Consider the following 19,926-nt stretch of genomic DNA (forward strand, 5'->3'; position numbering starts at 1 on the left):
CCAGATTGCTCCTCTCCCTGTCCCCTGCCCCAGAGTCCAGACAGGGGAGCTCTGGAGGCTTTCCCCCCAACCTTGGGGAGGGGGCATTGGGAAACTTTGGAGAGAGAGAGAAGTCAGAGCTCAGCACTTTCCTCTTTCTGTTTTTCTTCTTCGGGAATTTTTTTCCCCCAGCTGCTGATGACTTTACCATTCTTGGGGGTGGGTGGTGGAGATTCTGGCTTTGGCTCCCCCTTCCCATACTCCAAGTGTCGGACAAAGTCTTACATTCCACAAGAAGCCAGAGCTTCAGAGTTTCCTAAAGATGAGGTGGCGTCTCCTCCCCTCTCGGCCCAAGCTCCCCCTCCTCTTCAGCCCCCCCCCCCCCCCAGCCCCAGTCTCTGGCCAGGGAGGCCCAGCCAGGCTGGGAGGAGACCCCAAGCACATTCTTCCTCTCACTGTCATGCTGTAGAAATTAAAGACACATCTTTGGGCTGGGAGTTCGCCAAGCGTTTCAAGTGGAGAAGTGGCAGAGGAGGCCCTGGGCTTTAGCTCTGTGCCACGTGTAAAGACTGCTTGGTGTGCCTCTGCCTGCAGATCCTGGGGCAAAGGCCTGGTACTGGACACAAGGATGCCTCACACTCAAAATCCCCATCCTAGAGACCCTTGGATATCCATCAGAGCCCCAGATCCACAGTGTAGCACCCTCCCCCCATACACACATGCATACACACCCGTCCACACCTGTGAAGCTCCTCTTTAAGGTAAGCCAGCAAGGAGCCTCCTGGGGAAGGGGTTGTAGGCTAAAGCCCTCTGGGAATAAAATCCCAGCAAGCAGAGAGGTCGAAGGTCACACCACCCCTTGTAAGGAGCCCTAGACAAGCACTCCACATGTCTGTTCCTTCAGGGGATATGTCCGTGCTTCCCTGGACAGGGGGCACCTTTTGGAACCCATTGTAATGGAGGCCAGCGCTCTGGTGGGTCCAGGAAATGCCATCTCAGCACCTCGGCCACCCCTCAATCCTGCCCTGCAGTTGCTGGCACTAGGCGGGGGCAGATCCTGGGCCACAAGTCACTGCCACATGGTTGGGATAATTGATGAAGGTCCGTCCTTCCATTGCTGTCTCCAACCCTGCCTCTCTGGAAACTCTATATTTTCCTTTTAATTATAGCTCCTGCCGTCTCCCTCCACTCCCCCCCCCCCCCATTCCCGCACCACTCAGCCTTGCTGCCCACGGCCGGCCGACGTGGCTCCCTCCCCTTCTGGTCCCTTGGTCTTTTTTTTTTTTTTTTTTCCTCCTTTGCCTTCGTTGCACAAAACCAGCTGGGGGAGGGCGTGGAGAGGGGCGGGAGAGGGGCAATGGAATCTTGGATAGTTTGGAGGAGGCGGGACTCCCCACTTCCACGTTTGCAGCTCTAGAGCAATGGGGGTGGGGGAGTGGTACAGGAGGGCAAGGAGCTGGTGGGGCCCTGTCAAGGAGACCCCACGGCTTTTGCTCAGACCCCCCAATTTGGGCAAGATGAGGGCCCTAGATAGATGAGGGGGTTGAGACCTGAGAGAAGAAAAGACACTGACTTCTAGAGACATCTTCTTCCAATAGAACCTGCGATTGCTGAGATCCTCACTCCTTTTCGAGGTATAGATGAGTGTCTCCTGATTTTAGGAGAAGAGCACAATTGGCCAGTATTTTAGAGAAAGAGGTGAAACAATGAGAAATCTCCTAAAAAAATTAATAAAGTCAATCTGTCATTCCATCTGAAAGCCCACAGAGTGTCCCGGTCCCAAGCACAGGTACAAGTAGCAAGAGCTCTCATGCATCATCCAGGAGCTGGCTAGTACCCTCCAACCAAGTTGTCCTTGGAGTCACTGTGCAGGGTAGAAGAGGTCTCTAAACCAGCCCCCTGACATAGTCCTGGCAGATCCAAGACCCTTTCTTCAATCACCAATGATCTCTCCCCTCCTCCTACAAACTGGCCCACCAGTCCTGGGGTGGAGGAGATTGGGGACTGAGTGTGTAAGAGCTAGGAAGCCCCAATTCATATATACCTGTTTGCCCTCAGAAACTCCTCACCCCCACCCCACTTTACATCCTTCTGGAGAGACCACATAGTGGGAACCTCGACCTCCGCACTCTGGCCTCTCCAGTGGGGCATGGGTGCTGGAGGAGAGCATCTTGTGTCTTGAAGGTTTAGGCATGGCAGAACTGACACCCTCAAAATAACCACCCCCACCTTGCCAGCACCCCCTCCCAACTATCTCATTTCTAATAGCTAGAAAGGACTCTCTAGTTTGGTTTCTGAATGTTCCTTACTTCCACAACACAGCTACACCAGGAGATACCCCCCAAACCGAGACTCCTTTCTAATTCCCTGGTGCTTGTTTGGGAGAGCCCCTAGCTGGTCTCTTTAGGCTCATTCCTAAGGGTGTCAAGAGTATGAATGAAAAAGACCCTCTCCCATTCCTCTCACTCCGGGTTCCCAACTCCACCTCCTTCACATTTAGGGTCCCAGGAAGAGAGCACAAGGGGCACACCCCCTCCCCACTCCTCAGGCCTCACTCAGTATCCTGAGAACACAGGGATACTCCGCAGCAGCACCTCTGGCCCTGGCTGGTCTGGGGGCTGGGAGACAAGAACTGCAAAGGGGGGGAGACTCCCTTCGCTTCCCTTCCCTCCTCCTCCCCCCTTGCAGTTCCAAATTGGGGGCCGGGCCAGACTCCTCTGATTGGCTGGGGGACGGGCGGCCGGCTCCCCCTCTCCGAGGGGCAGGGTTCCTTCTAGTTCTCCATCGGGATGGTATAAAAGGGGCCCAGGCCAGCCGTCGGAGCAGACCGGAGTTTCTCCTCGGGGGTCGGAGCAGGAGGCACACGGAGTGAGGCCACGCATGAGCCGACGCTAACCCCCCACCCCAGCCGCAAAGAGTCTACATGTCTAGGGTCTAGACATGTTCAGCTTTGTGGACCTCCGGCTCCTGCTCCTCTTAGCGGCCACCGCCCTCCAGACGCACGGCCAAGAGGCAGGCGAAGTCGTGCGCCAACAGGAAGACAGTAAGTTCCAAACTTTTGCAAGTCCGGGACTACTTGGTATCGCATCCCGGGCTTGACTTCGCGTCACCTTGCCTTAAACGGAAACTCGATGCTCGGGAAACGCGGGGATGGAAGCGAGGTGGTGAGGGTGCGTCCTCTGCGCCCTGGGAGAAGAGAGTCCAGCCTGGGGTGGGGATGGGATCGAAGATCTCCCAATACCGGGCAGTGAGGATGGAGTGCGGGGTGAAATAGCACAGACTGAAATTCCAGGCATGCGCCGGCAAGTACAACTGGGAAAGTGGTGAAGATCCCAGCATAAGTGAGGGGCCGAGCACGTCGAAGATGGAGTAAGGGGCGCCGAGCTAGGGATTTGGAGCCTGCGATGTAAAAGCGATCAGAGGAGCCTGTGGGATGATTCATAAGGAAAGATTGTTTGCCCTCTCTGCAGGCTAGACAGTGTTCCCGGGACTGCGGGGTGCGGGGCTCGCGGGGGAGGGGACGCACGGAGTGGGCGGGTTAGGACGATGAGAAAGTTTGGCTCCGGGTTGACCAGGGCGGGGTTCTTGCGCGCTCCCTGCTGATCAACAGGGAACAGTGCGGGTCCTGGGTGCAGCGCTTTGTGGCGCGCGAGCTGGAGCGGGGGGGGGGGGGGGGGGGGGGGGTGTGTGTGGAAACAAGATCCTTGCCAGGCGTGGAACCCATCTTTAGATCTGGAAAATAAAAGCCAAGGGAGAGGGTAGCCCCAGTCTTTAAAAGTCGCCAGTCCGGGAAAATTGGCCCTGCCTGGTTCCCCCCCCCCCCATTGGTTGGTTGCTTAGCGTGGCGCGCCCTCTAGTGCTCATCCGGACAGACGCTAGCGCCGTGGGCGTGGTTATCTTAACCCGACCCTATGGATTCTTGAGCTTTTGGTTAAAGAGGTGATCCACGAATACTGGCTCTGCTTGGTCCGTGGGGACTGTCCCCGAGAGCAAACGTTTAAAATGTATTGTCTGTCGTGGCCTTAAAATATGCCGCTTTAGGACGACATGTCAAGCTTCCGAAAGACCCCACGCGAACCACCCCCTGTCCACCCCCACGCCCTTCTAGCCCCGCCCAGGCCATCCCACCTGCCCTGGGAATGGGGGCGGGGCGCAGGCTGGAGCTTTCTTGTCTCCTCCCAGGCCTCCTGCCGACGCGGACCACTCCCCAAGAGCCTGGCCTCTGGGCCCGCCCCCTCCTACCGGCCCCACCCCCACCCCGCTCCCACCCCCTATGCTTTTTATTTCGCTTGGCCTCGGCGCCCACGGCCTGAGGTTGAATTTGGAAAGGACCCCAGCCTAAAGCTTTGTTTAAATTCCTGAGAACTGGGAAGAGTTATAGCCGGCCTGGCCAGGCGCCCCGGTGCTGTCATTCGTGTTGATGTCAAGCAGACGAGCATTTAGGGATTTGGGGAAAGAGGGAAAAAAAAAAAGAAAAAAAAAGAGGGGAGGGAAGCGGGGGGGGGGGAGGAGGCGGGAAATGGAAAATCTGAAGTGTGTGCCTGGAAGGCAGAGGGAGAGGGCAAGTGGGATCGGGGTCCCCGGTGCTCCGAGGTGGGGGCCTCGCACGCCGCCCATCACTCGCGTCTTCTTCCGCTTTCCCCAGTCCCCCAAGTCAGCTGCATAAAGGATGGCATCCGGCATCCTAACAACGCAACGTGGAAACCCGAGCCCTGCCTGGTCTGTATCTGCAACAATGGCACCACGATGTGTGACGATGTGATCTGCGACAACTCCTTCGACTGTGCCGAGCCCCAGATCCTCGAGGGCGAGTGCTGTCCTGTGTGTGTGGAGCACTCGGGTACGACCCCGGGGCCTGAGCCTGAGGGAGACCGGGGACACGGACACAGGGGGCACATACTCGCGCGCACACACACACATACACACGCACGCGCGCACACACACCCTCACCCTCCGGGAGTCACTAGCAAAACCTGCCTCTAACTGTCTTGTCTCCTCCCCCCAGTATCACCAGACCAAGAAAGCCTAGGAGTCGAGGTAATAATAATCCTCTGCCTTTGACTTTTGACCTCGCGCCCAGGACCCCGCAACACCCCCCCCCTTTTTTTTTTTTTTTTTTTTTTGGTTTAAACGGTTTCTTGCTTCTTTTCCCTCCACCCCATAGGGACCCAAGGGAGACACTGGCCCCCGAGGCCCACGGGTAAGCGGGGCACTGTCTGGGCTTTGGGGAAGCTGGGGGTGGGCGTGGCTCCAGCCTGTGATGATCGAGGCCCCACCCTTTCCCTGTGCAGGGACCTGCCGGCCCCCCTGGACGAGATGGCATCCCCGGACAGGCTGGACTTCCCGGACCCCCAGGCCCTCCTGGACCTCCCGGACCCCCTGGCCTTGGAGGAGTGAGTGGAGGGGGAAGGGGATTGTGGACACCCCTGCCCGTTTGACTTTTGCGTTTTTGGTAGATGATGTAACTTTTTATTTGGAAAGAATCTCCAAGTTACAGAAGAGTTGCAAGAATAAGACAAAGCACTTGGGGCTGGGGACATCACTCAGGTGGTAGAGTCCCAGCCAGTGAGTAAAAGCCGTAGATATCGAGTTCCTAGTCCTGGTCTAGAAAAAAAAAAAAAAAAAAGACAAAGCACTATTATTGACCCATAATAGTTTGCTCCATTTGCTTTCCCAGTCTCTGTTTTATGCACAAGATCATTGCTCTTCTCCTGAGCTGTTGGAAAGTTAGGCACCTTTAATGTGTATCTCTTTTTTAAATTTATTTTTATTGTTATTATAAGGGTGATATACAGTAGGGTTACAGTTACATAAGTCATGTAAAGAGTACATTTCTTTTTTGACAATGTCACCCCTTCAATGTGTATTTCTTAAAGAACAAGAGCATTCCTTTATGTAATGGTAGCCCTGCTATTAAGTTTAACATGGATTCAAAACTATAATCTAATAGTCTGTATTCAGATGTTACCAAATCTTCCCCAAAACATCCTTTAGAGCATTTTCCCTCACAATCCAGGTTCCTTCCTGGGATCACAAATTGTTTTTAATTCTCCTCTCTTTTGTTCCCATGAAGGTAGACTATTCTTGAGACTCATTTTGTCTTTCACAATATCAAACGTTTTTGAAGAGTCTGTTTCCAGGAGGCCAATTCATTTGTACCTGACTCTTCATTGGGAGTGTCTGTTTAGATTCACCGGACATGGTTTTAGCAGGAATGTCTCACAGGCAATGCTGTCTCTATTCATCTGTCACATTGGGAAGACAGGGTGTCTATTTGCCCCATTATAGGTGATGTTGTCTGCATTTCAGTTTACTGTCTTGAGCCTGATTTCTCATGCTGTCACTCTTCTTTTTCTAGAACTTTGCTCCTCAGATGTCTTATGGTTATGATGAGAAATCAGCTGGAGTTTCCGTGCCCGGCCCCATGGTGAGCCACCAGGGGGAGCACAGACTACATGAAGGAAGAGGAAAGGGGATCCAGAAGAGATGAATGGATGGGGGGTGGGGGACAGGAGGCTTGGGGGAAACGGCCAGGCCACCTAGACTCTGGAGAGGACACAAGACAACTTTGGTCCTAACAGGACTCATGGGTCATAGCAAAACCACTCCTAAGGCATGCATTCCCACACAGCCATCACCAGGCTCTTTTCCCTTCTCTTCCTTCTGTAGGGTCCCTCTGGTCCTCGAGGTCTCCCCGGCCCCCCTGGCGCACCTGTGAGTATGCACGAGGTCTTGGGGTTTGGGGACTATTTAAGGGAAGGTTGGGACGAGGTCAGAGACAGCATACAGAGATCTCTTGGCAAGATGGGGACTGTTTGGCACCTGCTCTTCTGGCCTTACACTCCTCTTCTGATTTATTCTACAGGGTCCCCAAGGTTTTCAAGGACCCCCTGGTGAGCCTGGCGAACCTGGAGCCTCAGTACGTATTCTTTGTGGATACAGTCTCTCCTTTCCCCCAACACCTAAGGACTTCTTACCTCCTCTTTCGAATCCCAGCCTTCCCTTTCTTTGCTTTTCTCATACTAGATAGTCTAACCATTGCTTCTCTTTTATCTCCTCTAGGGTCCCATGGGTCCCCGAGGCCCCCCAGGACCCCCTGGCAAGAACGGAGATGATGGTAAGTAGCTAAGAGTAAGATACTTGGTGATCCCAGTGTCTTTAGGGGTTGGGTACTATAATCACTGCTATCACTGCCCCACCACCACTGGGGGGTTAATACTCAGAGGAAGGAGAGCTGAGTGCATGAAATGGTCCTTAACCAATATCTTTACCCTCGTGGGATCTTTTCCTATTTGTTCACCATAAGGTAGTCTCCAACCCCCATCTCTTGGAATAAATGACTTCTTAGGTTTACCCCTGTGGGTACTGATGATGATGAATTAAAATTCTGGTGACAGAAACAAGTTCCCTTGAAGGGACTCAAATTACTCCAAACCAGGGGTTTCATGGTTGATCAAACACCAGCTCTAGATTCAGTGTAAGATTCTGAGCCCCTGAACCTGACGTTGAGCAATCCCAAGAAGCCTGGGAGTAGCCAGTTTCCTAGCCCCTGGGACATGGGCATGATGGCCTTTTTCTCTCCCTCCAGGGGGAAGCTGGCAAACCTGGCCGTCCTGGTGAACGTGGACCCCCTGGGCCTCAGGTGAGCATGAGTGGGAAGATCCCCAAGCTTCATTCACTACATCCGGGTTTCCCTCAGGAGCTGTACTGCATCCTAATGGCCTTTCTTTGCCCTTTGCCTTTCTCTCCAGGGTGCTCGGGGATTGCCCGGAACAGCTGGCCTTCCTGGAATGAAGGGACACAGAGTGAGTCGCATTTTGAATCATCTAAACTCTCCAAGTCCCGGGCCTCCCAACCCTTCCAGCCCCCTTCCCTGAAAGATCCTGACGGCTGTCATGGTGGGTGGCAGCTACAGAAGTACCAAAGGATGTAAGGCAGACATCTAAAAGGTCTTTCTTCCATGGGAAAGAAGTCTGAATAAAGGGAGTTGGTGAGGTCTTTGGTTAGGTAAGGTTTAGTCTAGTTCAGAGACACTGGGATGGCAGGAGTGACCCCCTAAAGTTAGATCTGGGTAGGTGTTGAGGTGACCCACACCCTCTGCAGAGTCTCATTTTGTCCCTCTTTCCTGTTGTAGGGTTTCAGTGGTTTGGATGGTGCTAAGGGAGATGCTGGCCCTGCTGGTCCCAAGGTAAGAGGTTGTCAGAATGTCTTACTGTCCTCACCTCCCTCCCAAAGCCCCATTGGACATGAACTCTCCACTGTTTTCTTTCCTATAGGGTGAGCCTGGCAGCCCTGGTGAAAATGGAGCTCCTGGCCAGATGGTGAGTGCACCTACTTCTACAGGGAAACAGGGTGGGGTGCAGGGATGAGTAGAGACTTAGAGGCAAGGAGGTGTTTCCTGGCTCATTTGGCTGCTTTTAATTTGGTTGTCAGGGTCCTCGTGGTCTGCCTGGTGAGAGAGGTCGCCCTGGAGCCCCTGGCCCTGCTGTAAGTATGCCTGACCCCTTAGGGGTTTGCTGGGCTCTGGACAGAGCTCCCCAGGAGCTGCAGGAAACTGCAGGGCTCAGTGCACATTACTGGGATTCCCTTCTTTTGCAGGGTGCACGTGGAAATGATGGTGCTACTGGTGCAGCTGGGCCCCCGGTGAGTATGGTGTCACCTCAGGGCCTGGGAGTTGGGAAAGGCCTTGGTGTTGGCCCTCTGGGAAGACCCTGGCAATTGGTCATGATGGTCCAAAAACCCAGGGGCTCTGCGGTCTCAAGATGTGCCCTGCACTGCCACCTCCCAATTGGCTAACTCTCCATGTCATTCACAGGGTCCCACTGGCCCCGCTGGTCCTCCTGGCTTTCCTGGTGCTGTTGGTGCTAAGGTAAGACACTGCTCCCCACCGTTTCTTTCTTAGCACAAGTTTCTAACACTTTTGTCCTAGGACCCCCTTCCCCAGAAGAGCCCTTACTCTTGAACTCCTGGCTCTGTCTCTTCCCTCTCCCCATACCCCAGAAGTAAAGCTGGGTTGCTCAGGTTGGTTTCTGACATGACCTCTTCTCCAATCCAGGGTGAAGCTGGTCCCCAAGGAGCCCGAGGTTCTGAAGGTCCCCAGGGTGTGCGTGGTGAGCCCGGCCCCCCTGGCCCTGCTGGTGCTGCTGGTCCTGCTGTAAGTGTCTCCCCAGTCTTAGTGTCCCCCCACTGTGTACAGCCTCCGAGTCCCTGCCTGTCACTCACCCTCCTTTCTCTGGGCCACAGGGAAACCCTGGTGCTGATGGACAACCTGGTGCTAAAGGTGCCAATGTAAGTCTACTGCCTGCTCTCAGTCCTGCCTTGATGCCTGCCCCAGACCCCCCATGCCCTCTACTTCAGGCTCATCCGTCTGTTCTGCCACCTACAGGGCGCTCCCGGTATTGCTGGTGCTCCTGGCTTCCCCGGTGCCCGTGGTCCCTCTGGACCCCAGGGTCCCAGCGGCGCCCCCGGTCCCAAGGGAAACAGCGTAAGTACAAACCCTCATCTCCCTACCCCCATGGTGTGAATTTGCAGTGCATGCATTTTCAATGCAGCTGAGCACCCCAACACTCAGCTCACGGTCTCCTCCTCCCTGGCCTCTATTTACAGGGTGAACCTGGTGCTCCCGGAAACAAAGGAGACACTGGTGCCAAAGGAGATCCTGTAAGTTTCCCATCATCCCCACCCCCAGCACCCACAGCTCAGTCCCAGGGCCCTGAGAGCCCCTGGAGGGAGATGTAGGGAGAAAAGGAGCCCCTCATCTGCTAGAGGAGCTCCAGCCTCCAGCAGGCTCTGGGTCAGGCTTCAAGATGGCCAGTCACCAAGACCATGCCCTCCTCTGCCCACTCTAGGGCCCTACTGGTATTCAAGGACCCCCTGGCCCTGCTGGTGAAGAAGGAAAGCGAGGAGCCCGAGGTGAACCTGGACCTACTGGCCTGCCTGGACCCCCTGGCGAGCGTGTGAGTGCCCCCTACCATCTCTCCTCCTTCTCTGCCCCCAGTGCCTGCCCTGTGTCCTGGAGGTAGGTGTCTCTGAGCTCAATGGGCTCCTCTCCTCCTGCAGGGTGGACCTGGTAGCCGTGGATTTCCCGGTGCAGATGGCGTTGCTGGTCCTAAGGTAACTCTTCACCCTCAGGGCTTCCACTGTGATCACCCACCCATGTCTCCCTCTTTCTCGTCACATCTGGTCTTGTTTTGACACCCCAACCCCACAACCCTCAAAGCCCACCTCAGTTGCCCAAATCTCTCCCAAAAGGAGGAGGACTTTGGTTCATGGTAAAGATTCCCAGGCTTGAGATTATTTTTGCCCCCAACCAGGGTCCTGCTGGTGAACGTGGTGCTCCTGGTCCTGCTGGTCCCAAAGGTTCTCCTGGTGAACCTGGTCGTCCCGGAGAAGCTGGCCTGCCTGGTGCCAAGGTGAGATCCCAGTCCTCTAGCCCAGCTCAGCCAGGACACACCAGCTTGTCCTGTGCAGGGTCCAGGATAAAGCATGCCAGAGTGGTCCACATGTCTACCCACCATACTCTTTTTCCCTAGCCCTGACTCAAATCTCTGCCTCCCCCTAGGGTCTGACTGGAAGTCCTGGCAGCCCTGGTCCTGATGGCAAAACTGGACCCCCTGTGAGTATGCTTCTTCCTGTTCCTCCTCCCCCACTCCTATCTGCCCACCCCAGTCCTCATCATATCCTTGTGCCGTCCATCCTCAGGGCCCCGCTGGTCAAGATGGTCGACCTGGACCCCCAGGCCCCCCTGGTGCCCGTGGTCAGGCTGGTGTGATGGGATTCCCTGGACCTAAAGGTGCTGCTGTGAGTATTCTGTGTGGAGCATCCTGCAGGCTAGAGTCAGGCTTGGGGCCGAGCTCTGCAGACTTGCTGCGTGACCTCAAGCCTTTTGCTCTCTCTCCCTGGGCCTTAGTCTCTCCCTTAGTAAAAATGAAGGATTTCTCCTGGCTCTGTGGTTATTGCTCCATGAAATAAATATTCTTAGTGCCCCACACCCACATACAGGTAGGATGGAGCTTTTATATAATAGCCCTAAATTTAGTGGGTTCTTTGAGCTTCCAAGGACATGACATTCCTTTGCAGTTCAGGCCACTGGAGGCATGTAACAGGAACAAGAAGAGAAGAAGAAAGTCTCTGAGAAGGCACTAAAAGTTGTCAAGGCATTTCCCCACAGGGAAGAGCATGTAGAAGTCTTACACGCTGTCTGAAAAAGCCCTATTCAAAATCGCCCCGCTCAAACTGGGAAAGGTGGCACATTTGGCTACTCAGGAAGTAGAGATGGGAGGATCATAGTCTAAGACCAGCATAGGCATAGTTTGTGCAAGACCCCATCTCAAAAACTAAAAGCAAAAATACTGGGGGCATGACTTGGGGGTAGAGTGCTTGCTTAGCCATCTCAAGGCTCTGAGTTCAATCCCCAGTATTTTTTTAAAAATGGTTCCACTCAATACAATAAGGAGTGACAGAGGTCCCCCAGATCTACTTCAGTACTCAATCCTGACTCCTTTTCTTCACAGGGAGAACCCGGAAAAGCTGGAGAGCGAGGTGTCCCAGGACCCCCTGGTGCTGTTGTGAGTATTGCTGATTCCTGGTTCCCTATTTCCTGTCTGCCCCTGGCTGTGACCCAGGCCTTCCCCAGGGGAGGGATGCCCAAGTCCACCACCAGTATCAGGCCATCAGAAGCCCCTAGCCCCACTGACTGTGCCCCCTTGCTTCCCCTCCCTGAATTCTTTACCTTCCCTTTCCTGCACAGGGTCCTGCTGGAAAAGATGGAGAAGCTGGAGCTCAGGGACCCCCCGGCCCTTCTGTAAGTATCCCTGACCTAGAAGCTTGAGGAGCAAGCACAAGGGTGACCCCCGCCCCTCCTCTTTTCAGACTACCCATGACCACAACATCTTCTCCATGACAGGGTCCTGCTGGTGAGAGAGGTGAACAAGGTCCTGCTGGCTCCCCCGGATTCCAGGTGAGGCCTTCTGGTGTTTGCAGGGGAATGGGGGAGTATCTATGTTCTCATCCAGATTCCAAACCCCTTCCTCTTTCTTCCCCCATTTTCCATCTGTAGGGTCTTCCTGGCCCGCTGGTCCTCCCGGTGAAGCAGGCAAAACTGGTGAACAGGTAAGTGGCAGCAATTGGCCAGAGGGGTGCAGGAAATACAAAGGGACAGGCTAGACAACCTAGCTGCCAGAGGGATGGAGGTCAGACACAAGAAAGACTTCCTATAAGGAAGGGAAGTAAGTACACAGAAAGAAAGCAGGGAACTGCCTGTTCTGACCTGAAAAGAGCTACATGGCTGCTAGGCTGGAAAACTGGTTTTCCCTCAAGCCTTCTAAATTTGGGGAGGGAGGAGGCCTGTGACACCTGCTGAAGGGACCATCTGTAATCACAAGCCCCGAGGTTTGTTTTGCTCACTTGGCTCCTCTGCCTCCACCTCCCCACAGGGTGTTCCCGGAGACCTTGGTGCCCCTGGCCCCTCTGGAGCAAGAGTAAGTAGAAATTCCATCACTGCATCCTATCTCCATGTCCCTGGCCTTAGGTCTGTCTCTGGAGCAGCTATGATGTTCCTGTCTTTCCCTTGTAGGGCGAGAGAGGTTTCCCTGGCGAACGTGGTGTGCAAGGTCCCCCTGGACCTGCTGGTCCCCGTGGATCCAACGGTGCTCCTGGCAATGATGGTGCCAAGGTGGGAGCAGTGTGAGGGGAGGGGGCTGGTTATGACCAAAGCCATGGAGATGTGGAGGGTGGAGGATAAGACCAGGTGGTAGGGGCCTCCACACAGGCGGAAGTCTGCTGCTAGCACATGTCTGTCCTTGAACCAAATCTGGGAGACATTGAGTTGGGGGGGAGGGGTGGTATCTCAAGGCTTTAACTCACTGTGAGACCCCAGGCCTCACATCAATCTTTTGGTTGCCATCTAGGGTGATGCTGGTGCCCCTGGAGCCCCTGGTAGCCAAGGTGCTCCTGGTCTTCAAGGAATGCCCGGTGAACGTGGTGCAGCTGGTCTTCCAGGCCCTAAGGGCGACAGAGTAAGTCAAGCTTCCTCCTGTCTGCAGCCCTTTGTGGCGCCCGTCTGCCTTCCTGCTTTAGATCACACAGTCTCTTTCTCCCAAGACCTTTCTCTTTTCCCTCCTCCCTTCTTCCCCTCTGGCCCATTTGCTTGGTGAATCCTCTGCCTGTGGTCCAGACACTTTTTCTTGTGAGTAACCATGGTGATAAGAAGTAGAGCACTTCCTTGATAGAAGTTTCCTTGATTCATCCCCCTATATAAACCAGGGACATCTTCTCCAGGATTATGCCTGAAAAGGCAGGAGCCTTTTCCCCTGAAAGGAGGTTCTCATATCCTTGGATCCTCGGATAATTGGAGCAAGGCAGCATTGGGAATGGCCTCCCTGGGGTTCCAAGACCCTGCAGGTCATCTCCTGGTTCCATACTGGAAGTCTCTGACTCTTCCCTGTCTCTAGGGTGATGCTGGTCCCAAAGGTGCTGATGGTTCTCCTGGCAAAGATGGAGTCCGTGGTCTGACTGGCCCCATTGGTCCTCCTGGTCCTGCTGGTGCTCCTGGTGACAAGGTAAGTGGCTAGGAACTGCCTCCTCACTGACACACTGCTATTATGTATTCATGCACAGTGCTTACCAGCAAGCCCTGGCATACATACTGGAGCCAAAGTAGTTAGAGGGACCCGAGGTGGGAACGCTGCTGGGGTCATCTACCAGCGTGTTCAGGATGACCTCTGAACTTGAGCTCTTGTTCCTCCCTTTCAGGGTGAATCTGGTCCCAGTGGCCCTCCTGGTCCCACTGGAGCCCGCGGTGCCCCCGTAAGTATAAAAAACCCTGTTGAGACCCATACCCAGCCCTTCTCCCCCTGCCTCCTTTCTGTCCTCCTCCTCTGCTCTCCCACTCCCTCTTCCCCTCGCCCCAGAGGTCAGGACTTCCCTCTAACGTGCCTCCTTTTCTTCTAGGGTGACCGTGGTGAGGCTGGTCCCCCTGGCCCTGCTGGCTTCGCTGGCCCCCCTGTGAGTACCAAGACCTCCCTCTAAGATCACCAACTAGGACATGGGAGATGTGACCTTGAGTGACTGAGGGAAGATGCAGATGTCCTCCTGAGTGGTGGAGAAGGATGGGCAGAGGTTGCTGCCCTCCCAACGTCTCCCTGTGTAGCAGCTGCCCCTCCCCCAACCTAGTGGGCCCCTGGCTCTCTGGATGTCTCCTCCATTTTCCACTCTCCCTCCTTCCCAGGGTGCTGATGGCCAACCCGGTGCTAAAGGCGAACCTGGTGATAGTGGTGCTAAAGGCGATGCTGGTCCTCCTGGCCCTGCTGGCCCTGCCGGACCCCCTGGTCCCATTGTGAGTATCCCCCACCACACCCTAAGCTGCTTGCAGTCTTGGTCCCACAGCGGGACTGGACTTCACATCTCTGTGCTCCCCTGCAGGGTAACGTTGGTGCTCCTGGACCCAAAGGTGCTCGTGGCAGTGCTGGTCCCCCTGTAAGTACCACCCTCCACCACCAAGCCTACCCCAAGCCAGTGGTCAGTGATGGCTGGGCCAGGTGATCTGGCTACTCTCCTCTGATGGCACCTGTGTTCTCTCCTGCCAGGGTGCTACTGGTTTTCCTGGTGCTGCTGGCCGAGTCGGTCCCCCTGGCCCCTCTGTGAGTATCTGATTGAGTCATCTGCTCTGGGTTGAGGGCAAGGGACCCATGCTGCCACCATGACTGCCTGGTGTTCCAGAGCTTCTGGGGTTCTGACAGTCTCTCTTGTCCCTATCCAGGGAAATGCTGGTCCTCCCGGCCCTCCTGGCCCTGTTGGCAAAGAAGGCGGCAAAGGTCCCCGTGGTGAGACTGGTCCTGCTGGACGTCCTGGTGAAGTTGGTCCCCCTGGTCCTCCTGGCCCTGCTGGCGAGAAAGGATCTCCTGGTGCCGATGGGCCTGCTGTAAGTGGCATCTCCAATCTCGCGTGCAGAGCTGGGGTTCAGTCCCTGTGCTCGTGTGAGGTGCCAACCCCCTTTTTTGCCTCCTGCAGGGCTCTCCTGGTACTCCCGGACCTCAGGGTATTGCTGGACAACGTGGTGTGGTTGGTCTGCCTGGTCAGAGAGGAGAACGAGGTTTCCCAGGTCTCCCCGGCCCCTCTGTAAGTGGTTCCTTACTTTAGGGTCCCCAAGAAGAACTTTCCTAGGACCTTGGAGGGGGTACAAGGAGCCCCCATGCCCTGTGTGTGGTCTTACTCTCTCCTTTCTCCCTATAGGGCGAGCCCGGCAAACAAGGTCCTTCTGGAGCAAGTGGAGAACGTGGTCCCCCTGGTCCCATGGGCCCCCCTGGGTTAGCTGGACCTCCTGGTGAATCTGGACGTGAGGTGAGCAGCCTCGCCCCTGAGTGGGTACCCACAGCAGGGCCAAGTAGGCCAATGTCTGAGCTTCTCTCTGGGCAGACCCTCACTTCTCTTTCTCTGTAGGGATCTCCTGGCGCAGAAGGCTCCCCTGGAAGAGACGGCTCTCCTGGCCCCAAGGTGAGAGGAGCACACTGTAGGGCCGTAGCCCTGCCTGCTCCAGCCCAGCCCCAGCCTTGTATCTTCAGTGCAGGCTAACCCACACTGCCCTGCCTTCTTCTCCAGGGTGACCGTGGTGAGACTGGCCCTGCTGGACCCCCTGGTGCTCCTGGTGCTCCCGGTGCCCCTGGTCCTGTTGGCCCTGCTGGCAAGAGTGGCGATCGTGGTGAGACTGTAAGTCGCTGGGCTCTGCTCTAGGCAGGGATTCTCCTGGCTCAGAGGCCTAAGGATGGGCAGCTGACTCCACCTGGGTCAGGGGAGATGAAGAGGTCTAGGGAGATGTCTGTGCCCTTGACCTCCTTAGAAAAAAACAGCCTGGAGACCCCTCTCCCACGTGGCCTCCTATCTTCTCCAAAGACTGGGGTTTGTCCCAGCTTCCCTGAGGCCTGACTCTGAAGAAGGCTATCTGGAGATGGGGATCAGGAGATGACCACAGCCAGAGGGATGTGGGCCAGGAGATGGCTGGCCAGAGAGAGGACTCATCCTGCAGCCCCCAGCCTCAGCTTCTCCTGCTCAGGATCTAACACCATCTTCTCTCCCCCAGGGTCCTGCTGGTCCTGCTGGCCCCATCGGTCCTGTTGGTGCCCGTGGTCCTGCTGTAAGTGCCCATGCCAACCCCACGCCCTCAGCCCTGGTCCAAACACACACTGCACCCCACTTAGCACCAGCCAAACTTCTGCCTGACAGCCTGTCGGTTCTTCTCTTCTAGGGACCCCAAGGTCCCCGTGGTGACAAGGGTGAGACAGGCGAAACCGGCGAGAGAGGCATAAAGGGTCACCGTGGCTTCTCTGGTCTCCAGGGTCCCCCTGGACCTCCTGTGAGTATGCCCTCCAAGCCCACACTGAATCTTTATCATCTCCCCCATTCTCTACAGTGTATGCGGGTGGGGATGGAAAACACTCACCTTTGGATAGGCATTCTGATTTCCCCCCAACAGGGATTGTCTAAAGACTTATAGGTAGTCACAACTAGCTTCTAAGTGGTGGTCGGGGAGCTGTGGGAACAAAGAAAAACTGTGGGTATAGTCTCAGGATGCAGACAGCCAGCCTGGGGGGTAGATTTCCAGAATGAGAGGATGTGAGTTGTGCACACTGCCCATCATCTCCACAGCCAGCACCCAGGCTACAGGGAACCCTGTAGACCCCTGGGTCTGAAATGCCTTTCTCTCTGTCCTCCAGGGCTCCCCTGGTGAACAAGGTCCCTCTGGAGCTTCTGGTCCTGCTGGTCCTCGTGTAAGTCACCCCTTCTATCAATCCTTCCCCGACCCAGGCACACCTTGAGACCTTTTGCTCTGGGAAGAGTTCAGGGACAGGAAGTAGGAGGGGGAGAGGAGTTCTAACAGAGAGAGTTATCTAGCCCTTGGCCTCCTCCCTCCATCCCTACTCCTTTCTCCCACAAACTTTGCCATCCCAGTTGTGGAAATGAGTGAGGATCCCTCTCAAAAGCAGTTTGAGACTGGCCCCCTGAAGGCCTAGGAGCCAGAGCCAGGAAGGATGGTGGTCTCGTCACCCAGGATTGAGGCGATCCTGAGTTTTCCAGCAGGCTTTTCGACATCCATCTCTTCCCCTCTAGGGTCCTCCTGGCTCTGCTGGTGCTGCTGGCAAAGATGGACTTAGTGGTCTCCCTGGTCCCATCGGTCCTCCTGGTCCTCGTGGTCGCACTGGTGACGCTGGTCCTGTTGTAAGTAGCCACATATCCCTCTGCCTCGTGGCTGTCTGTCCTCAAGAAAACACAGACACTGGTAATCCCTGACTTCATCTGTCTCTGCACAGGGTCCTCCTGGTCCTCCTGGACCCCCTGGTCCCCCTGGTCCTCCCAGCGGCGGTTTCGACTTCAGCTTCATGCCCCAGCCACCTCAAGAGAAAGCTCAGGATGGTGGCCGCTACTACCGGGCTGATGATGCCAATGTGGTCCGTGACCGTGACCTTGAAGTGGACACTACCCTCAAGAGCCTGAGCCAGCAGATCGAGAACATCCGCAGCCCTGAAGGCAGCCGCAAGAACCCTGCCCGCACCTGCCGCGACCTCAAGATGTGCCACTCTGACTGGAAGAGCGGTGAGGGCCTGCCCCAGCTGCCCCCCTTCTCCCAGCCGTATCCATGAGCATCCCACCTCCCCCATGATGCTCGCCATCCACTTCCCCTCACTCCACCTGTCCTGCCTCACCAGGAGAGTACTGGATCGATCCCAACCAAGGCTGCAACCTGGATGCCATCAAAGTCTTCTGCAACATGGAAACTGGAGAGACCTGCGTGTTCCCCACCCAACCTACTGTGGCTCAGAAGAACTGGTACATCAGCAAGAACCCCAAGGAGAAGAAGCACGTATGGTTCGGCGAGAGCATGACTGGTGGATTCCAGGTGTGTGGCTAGACCTGGGAGCCAGCTTCAGGACACAGGCTAGCCCAGTGTCCAGAAGGCACATGAAGCTCTGGGTTGGGCTGGATCTCAGCGAGTACAAGGGAAAGAGCTGAGCTGGGAGGCAGTGTTCCTAGGTCCTTAGTACTGGCTTGGCTGCAGGGGGCACACCCACAGGTGATGCGTTTGAGATGAAGCCTACTTGGGGATGCACTCAGAGGAGCCAAGACAGAGAGACTAAGTCTAGAGACTCAATGTCTCCCATTCTCTCCCTCCCCCTACAGTTCGAATATGGCAGTGATGGCTCCGACCCTGCCGATGTGGCTATCCAGCTGACCTTCCTGCGCCTGATGTCCACCGAGGCCTCCCAGAACATCACCTACCACTGCAAGAACAGCGTAGCTTATATGGACAAGCAGACTGGCAACCTCAAGAAGTCCCTGCTCCTCCAGGGCTCCAACGAGATCGAGCTCCGAGGCGAAGGCAACAGCCGCTTCACCTACAGCACCTTGGAGGATGGCTGCTCGGTGGGTCCCCTTTGCCCCCAGCAGGGCCCTGCTTCCATAACGCTTTAGCTTTGGGATGGGCCAGGTGCCCCGGGTTCCATCCTCCCATCGCTAACAACTCTCTCTCTCTCACTGTCTCCTCTCACCCCAGAGCCACACTGGAACCTGGGGCAAGACAGTCATCGAGTACAAAACCACCAAGACCTCCCGCCTGCCCATCATCGATGTGGCTCCCTTGGACATTGGCGCCCCAGACCAGGAATTCGGAATCGACATTGGCCCTGCCTGCTTCGTGTAAACTCCCTCCACCCCAATCTGGCTCCCTCCCACCCAGCCCGCTTTCCTCTTATTCTGGAAACAGACAGACAACCCAAACTGAATCCCCCCCCCCAAAAAAAGCCCCCAAATGGGAGACAATTTCACATGGACTTTGGAAAACAGTTTTTTCCTTTGCATTCATCTCTCAGACTTAGTTTTTAATCTTTGACCAACTGAACATGACCAAAAAACCACCAAAAGTGCATTCAACCTTACCAAAAAGAAAAAAAAAGAATAAATAAATAACTTTTTAAAAAAGGAAGCTTGGTCCACTTGCTTGAAGACCCATGTGTGGGTAAGTCCTTTTCTGCCCTCTGGGCTTATGAGACCCCAATGCCGCCCTTTCCTGCTCTTTTCTCCATCCCTTCTTGAGACCTTTCCTCCATTGCTCCCCAAGTCCCAGTCCACCCCCCAAAAAAGACACAGGAAACAAAGCATTGTCTGTCCAGCAACCAAAGGCAATGCTAAAACACCCAAGTGGCCCCCAAGCTCCAGTTCACTCTCCCACCCAGCACCTCCAAATCCTGGGGAGACCTAGGGTTCTTCAACTGCTAAAGGAACCTGGCCTCTACAATGCACCCCTTTATTTTCGAAGGGCCATGCATGCCCCTCTGGGGTGTGGAGTCAGGCAGGGTCACAGAAGAGTGGAAACATCAGATTTGGGGTGAACATGTCAACACCACCCCCCCACATTGCGTGCGCAGGGCTGGGTGGGAGATTGTTCTGTGCCTTGTGTAATTTTGTTGCTGAAAGACTACCTCGTTCTTGTCTTTGTGTGTCACCAGGGGCAACTGTGTGGGGCAGGGGTGGGGGATGGGGGCAGTGGCACCCCACTTGATATCAACGGTGCTACATCTGTGATGGGGTGGGACAGGGAAGGGGTCTCTCTGGTGCTATCGAACTTGAGATGTCCCCCCTAGGCAAGCAAATGTTTCTTTTGTTCCAAGTCCATTTTTTAAAAATTCTTTGGTTTCTCTCTGTCTTCTCTCTCCTTTTTGTTTTCATGGATGGGGACTCATGTGAATTTTTTTTTTTCTAACGGTGCTATTTAACATGGAGGAAGAACGGCAGTGCCAACCTGCTGGCTCTCCTCCACCCTTTCTCCACCCCTCTGGTGTCTGGACCTCTCTCTCTTTCTCTCTCTCTCTCTCTCTCTCTCTCTCTCTCTCTCTCTCTCTCTCTCTCTTCCAAACCCCTCCCTCCTGCAACTGTGACCCATTCTCTGCCTCTCTCTTA

General features: G+C 55.3%; 1 protein-coding gene across 1 annotated transcript; it reads left to right on the forward strand.

The window, feature by feature from the left end:
• Positions 1-2,794: 2,794 nt before the first annotated feature.
• Col1a1 (collagen type I alpha 1 chain) lies at positions 2,795-18,773 on the forward strand. Its single transcript, XM_048365817.1, is given in 52 exon segments — positions 2,795-3,022; positions 4,625-4,819; positions 4,985-5,016; positions 5,144-5,179; positions 5,271-5,372; positions 6,338-6,406; positions 6,649-6,693; positions 6,845-6,898; positions 7,042-7,096; positions 7,569-7,621; positions 7,731-7,784; positions 8,114-8,167; positions 8,256-8,300; positions 8,413-8,466; positions 8,578-8,622; positions 8,795-8,848; positions 9,035-9,133; positions 9,223-9,267; positions 9,365-9,463; positions 9,586-9,639; positions 9,828-9,935; positions 10,039-10,092; positions 10,293-10,391; positions 10,541-10,594; positions 10,681-10,779; positions 11,493-11,546; positions 11,729-11,782; positions 11,885-11,938; positions 12,038-12,050; positions 12,053-12,090; positions 12,414-12,458; positions 12,554-12,652; positions 12,888-12,995; positions 13,431-13,538; positions 13,732-13,785; positions 13,930-13,983; positions 14,207-14,314; positions 14,401-14,454; positions 14,565-14,618; positions 14,738-14,899; positions 14,989-15,096; positions 15,211-15,318; positions 15,418-15,471; positions 15,577-15,684; positions 16,055-16,108; positions 16,220-16,327; positions 16,689-16,742; positions 17,083-17,190; positions 17,283-17,565; positions 17,679-17,869; positions 18,151-18,393; positions 18,524-18,773. Coding segments are annotated over 52 exon segments (4,386 nt in total). The 5' UTR covers positions 2,795-2,919; the 3' UTR covers positions 18,671-18,773.
• Positions 18,774-19,926: the final 1,153 nt, after the last annotated feature.

The sequence above is a fragment of the Perognathus longimembris genome, chromosome 17 (genome assembly GCF_023159225.1).
Source record: "Perognathus longimembris pacificus isolate PPM17 chromosome 17, ASM2315922v1, whole genome shotgun sequence".
Classification (NCBI taxonomy): domain Eukaryota; kingdom Metazoa; phylum Chordata; class Mammalia; order Rodentia; family Heteromyidae; genus Perognathus; species Perognathus longimembris.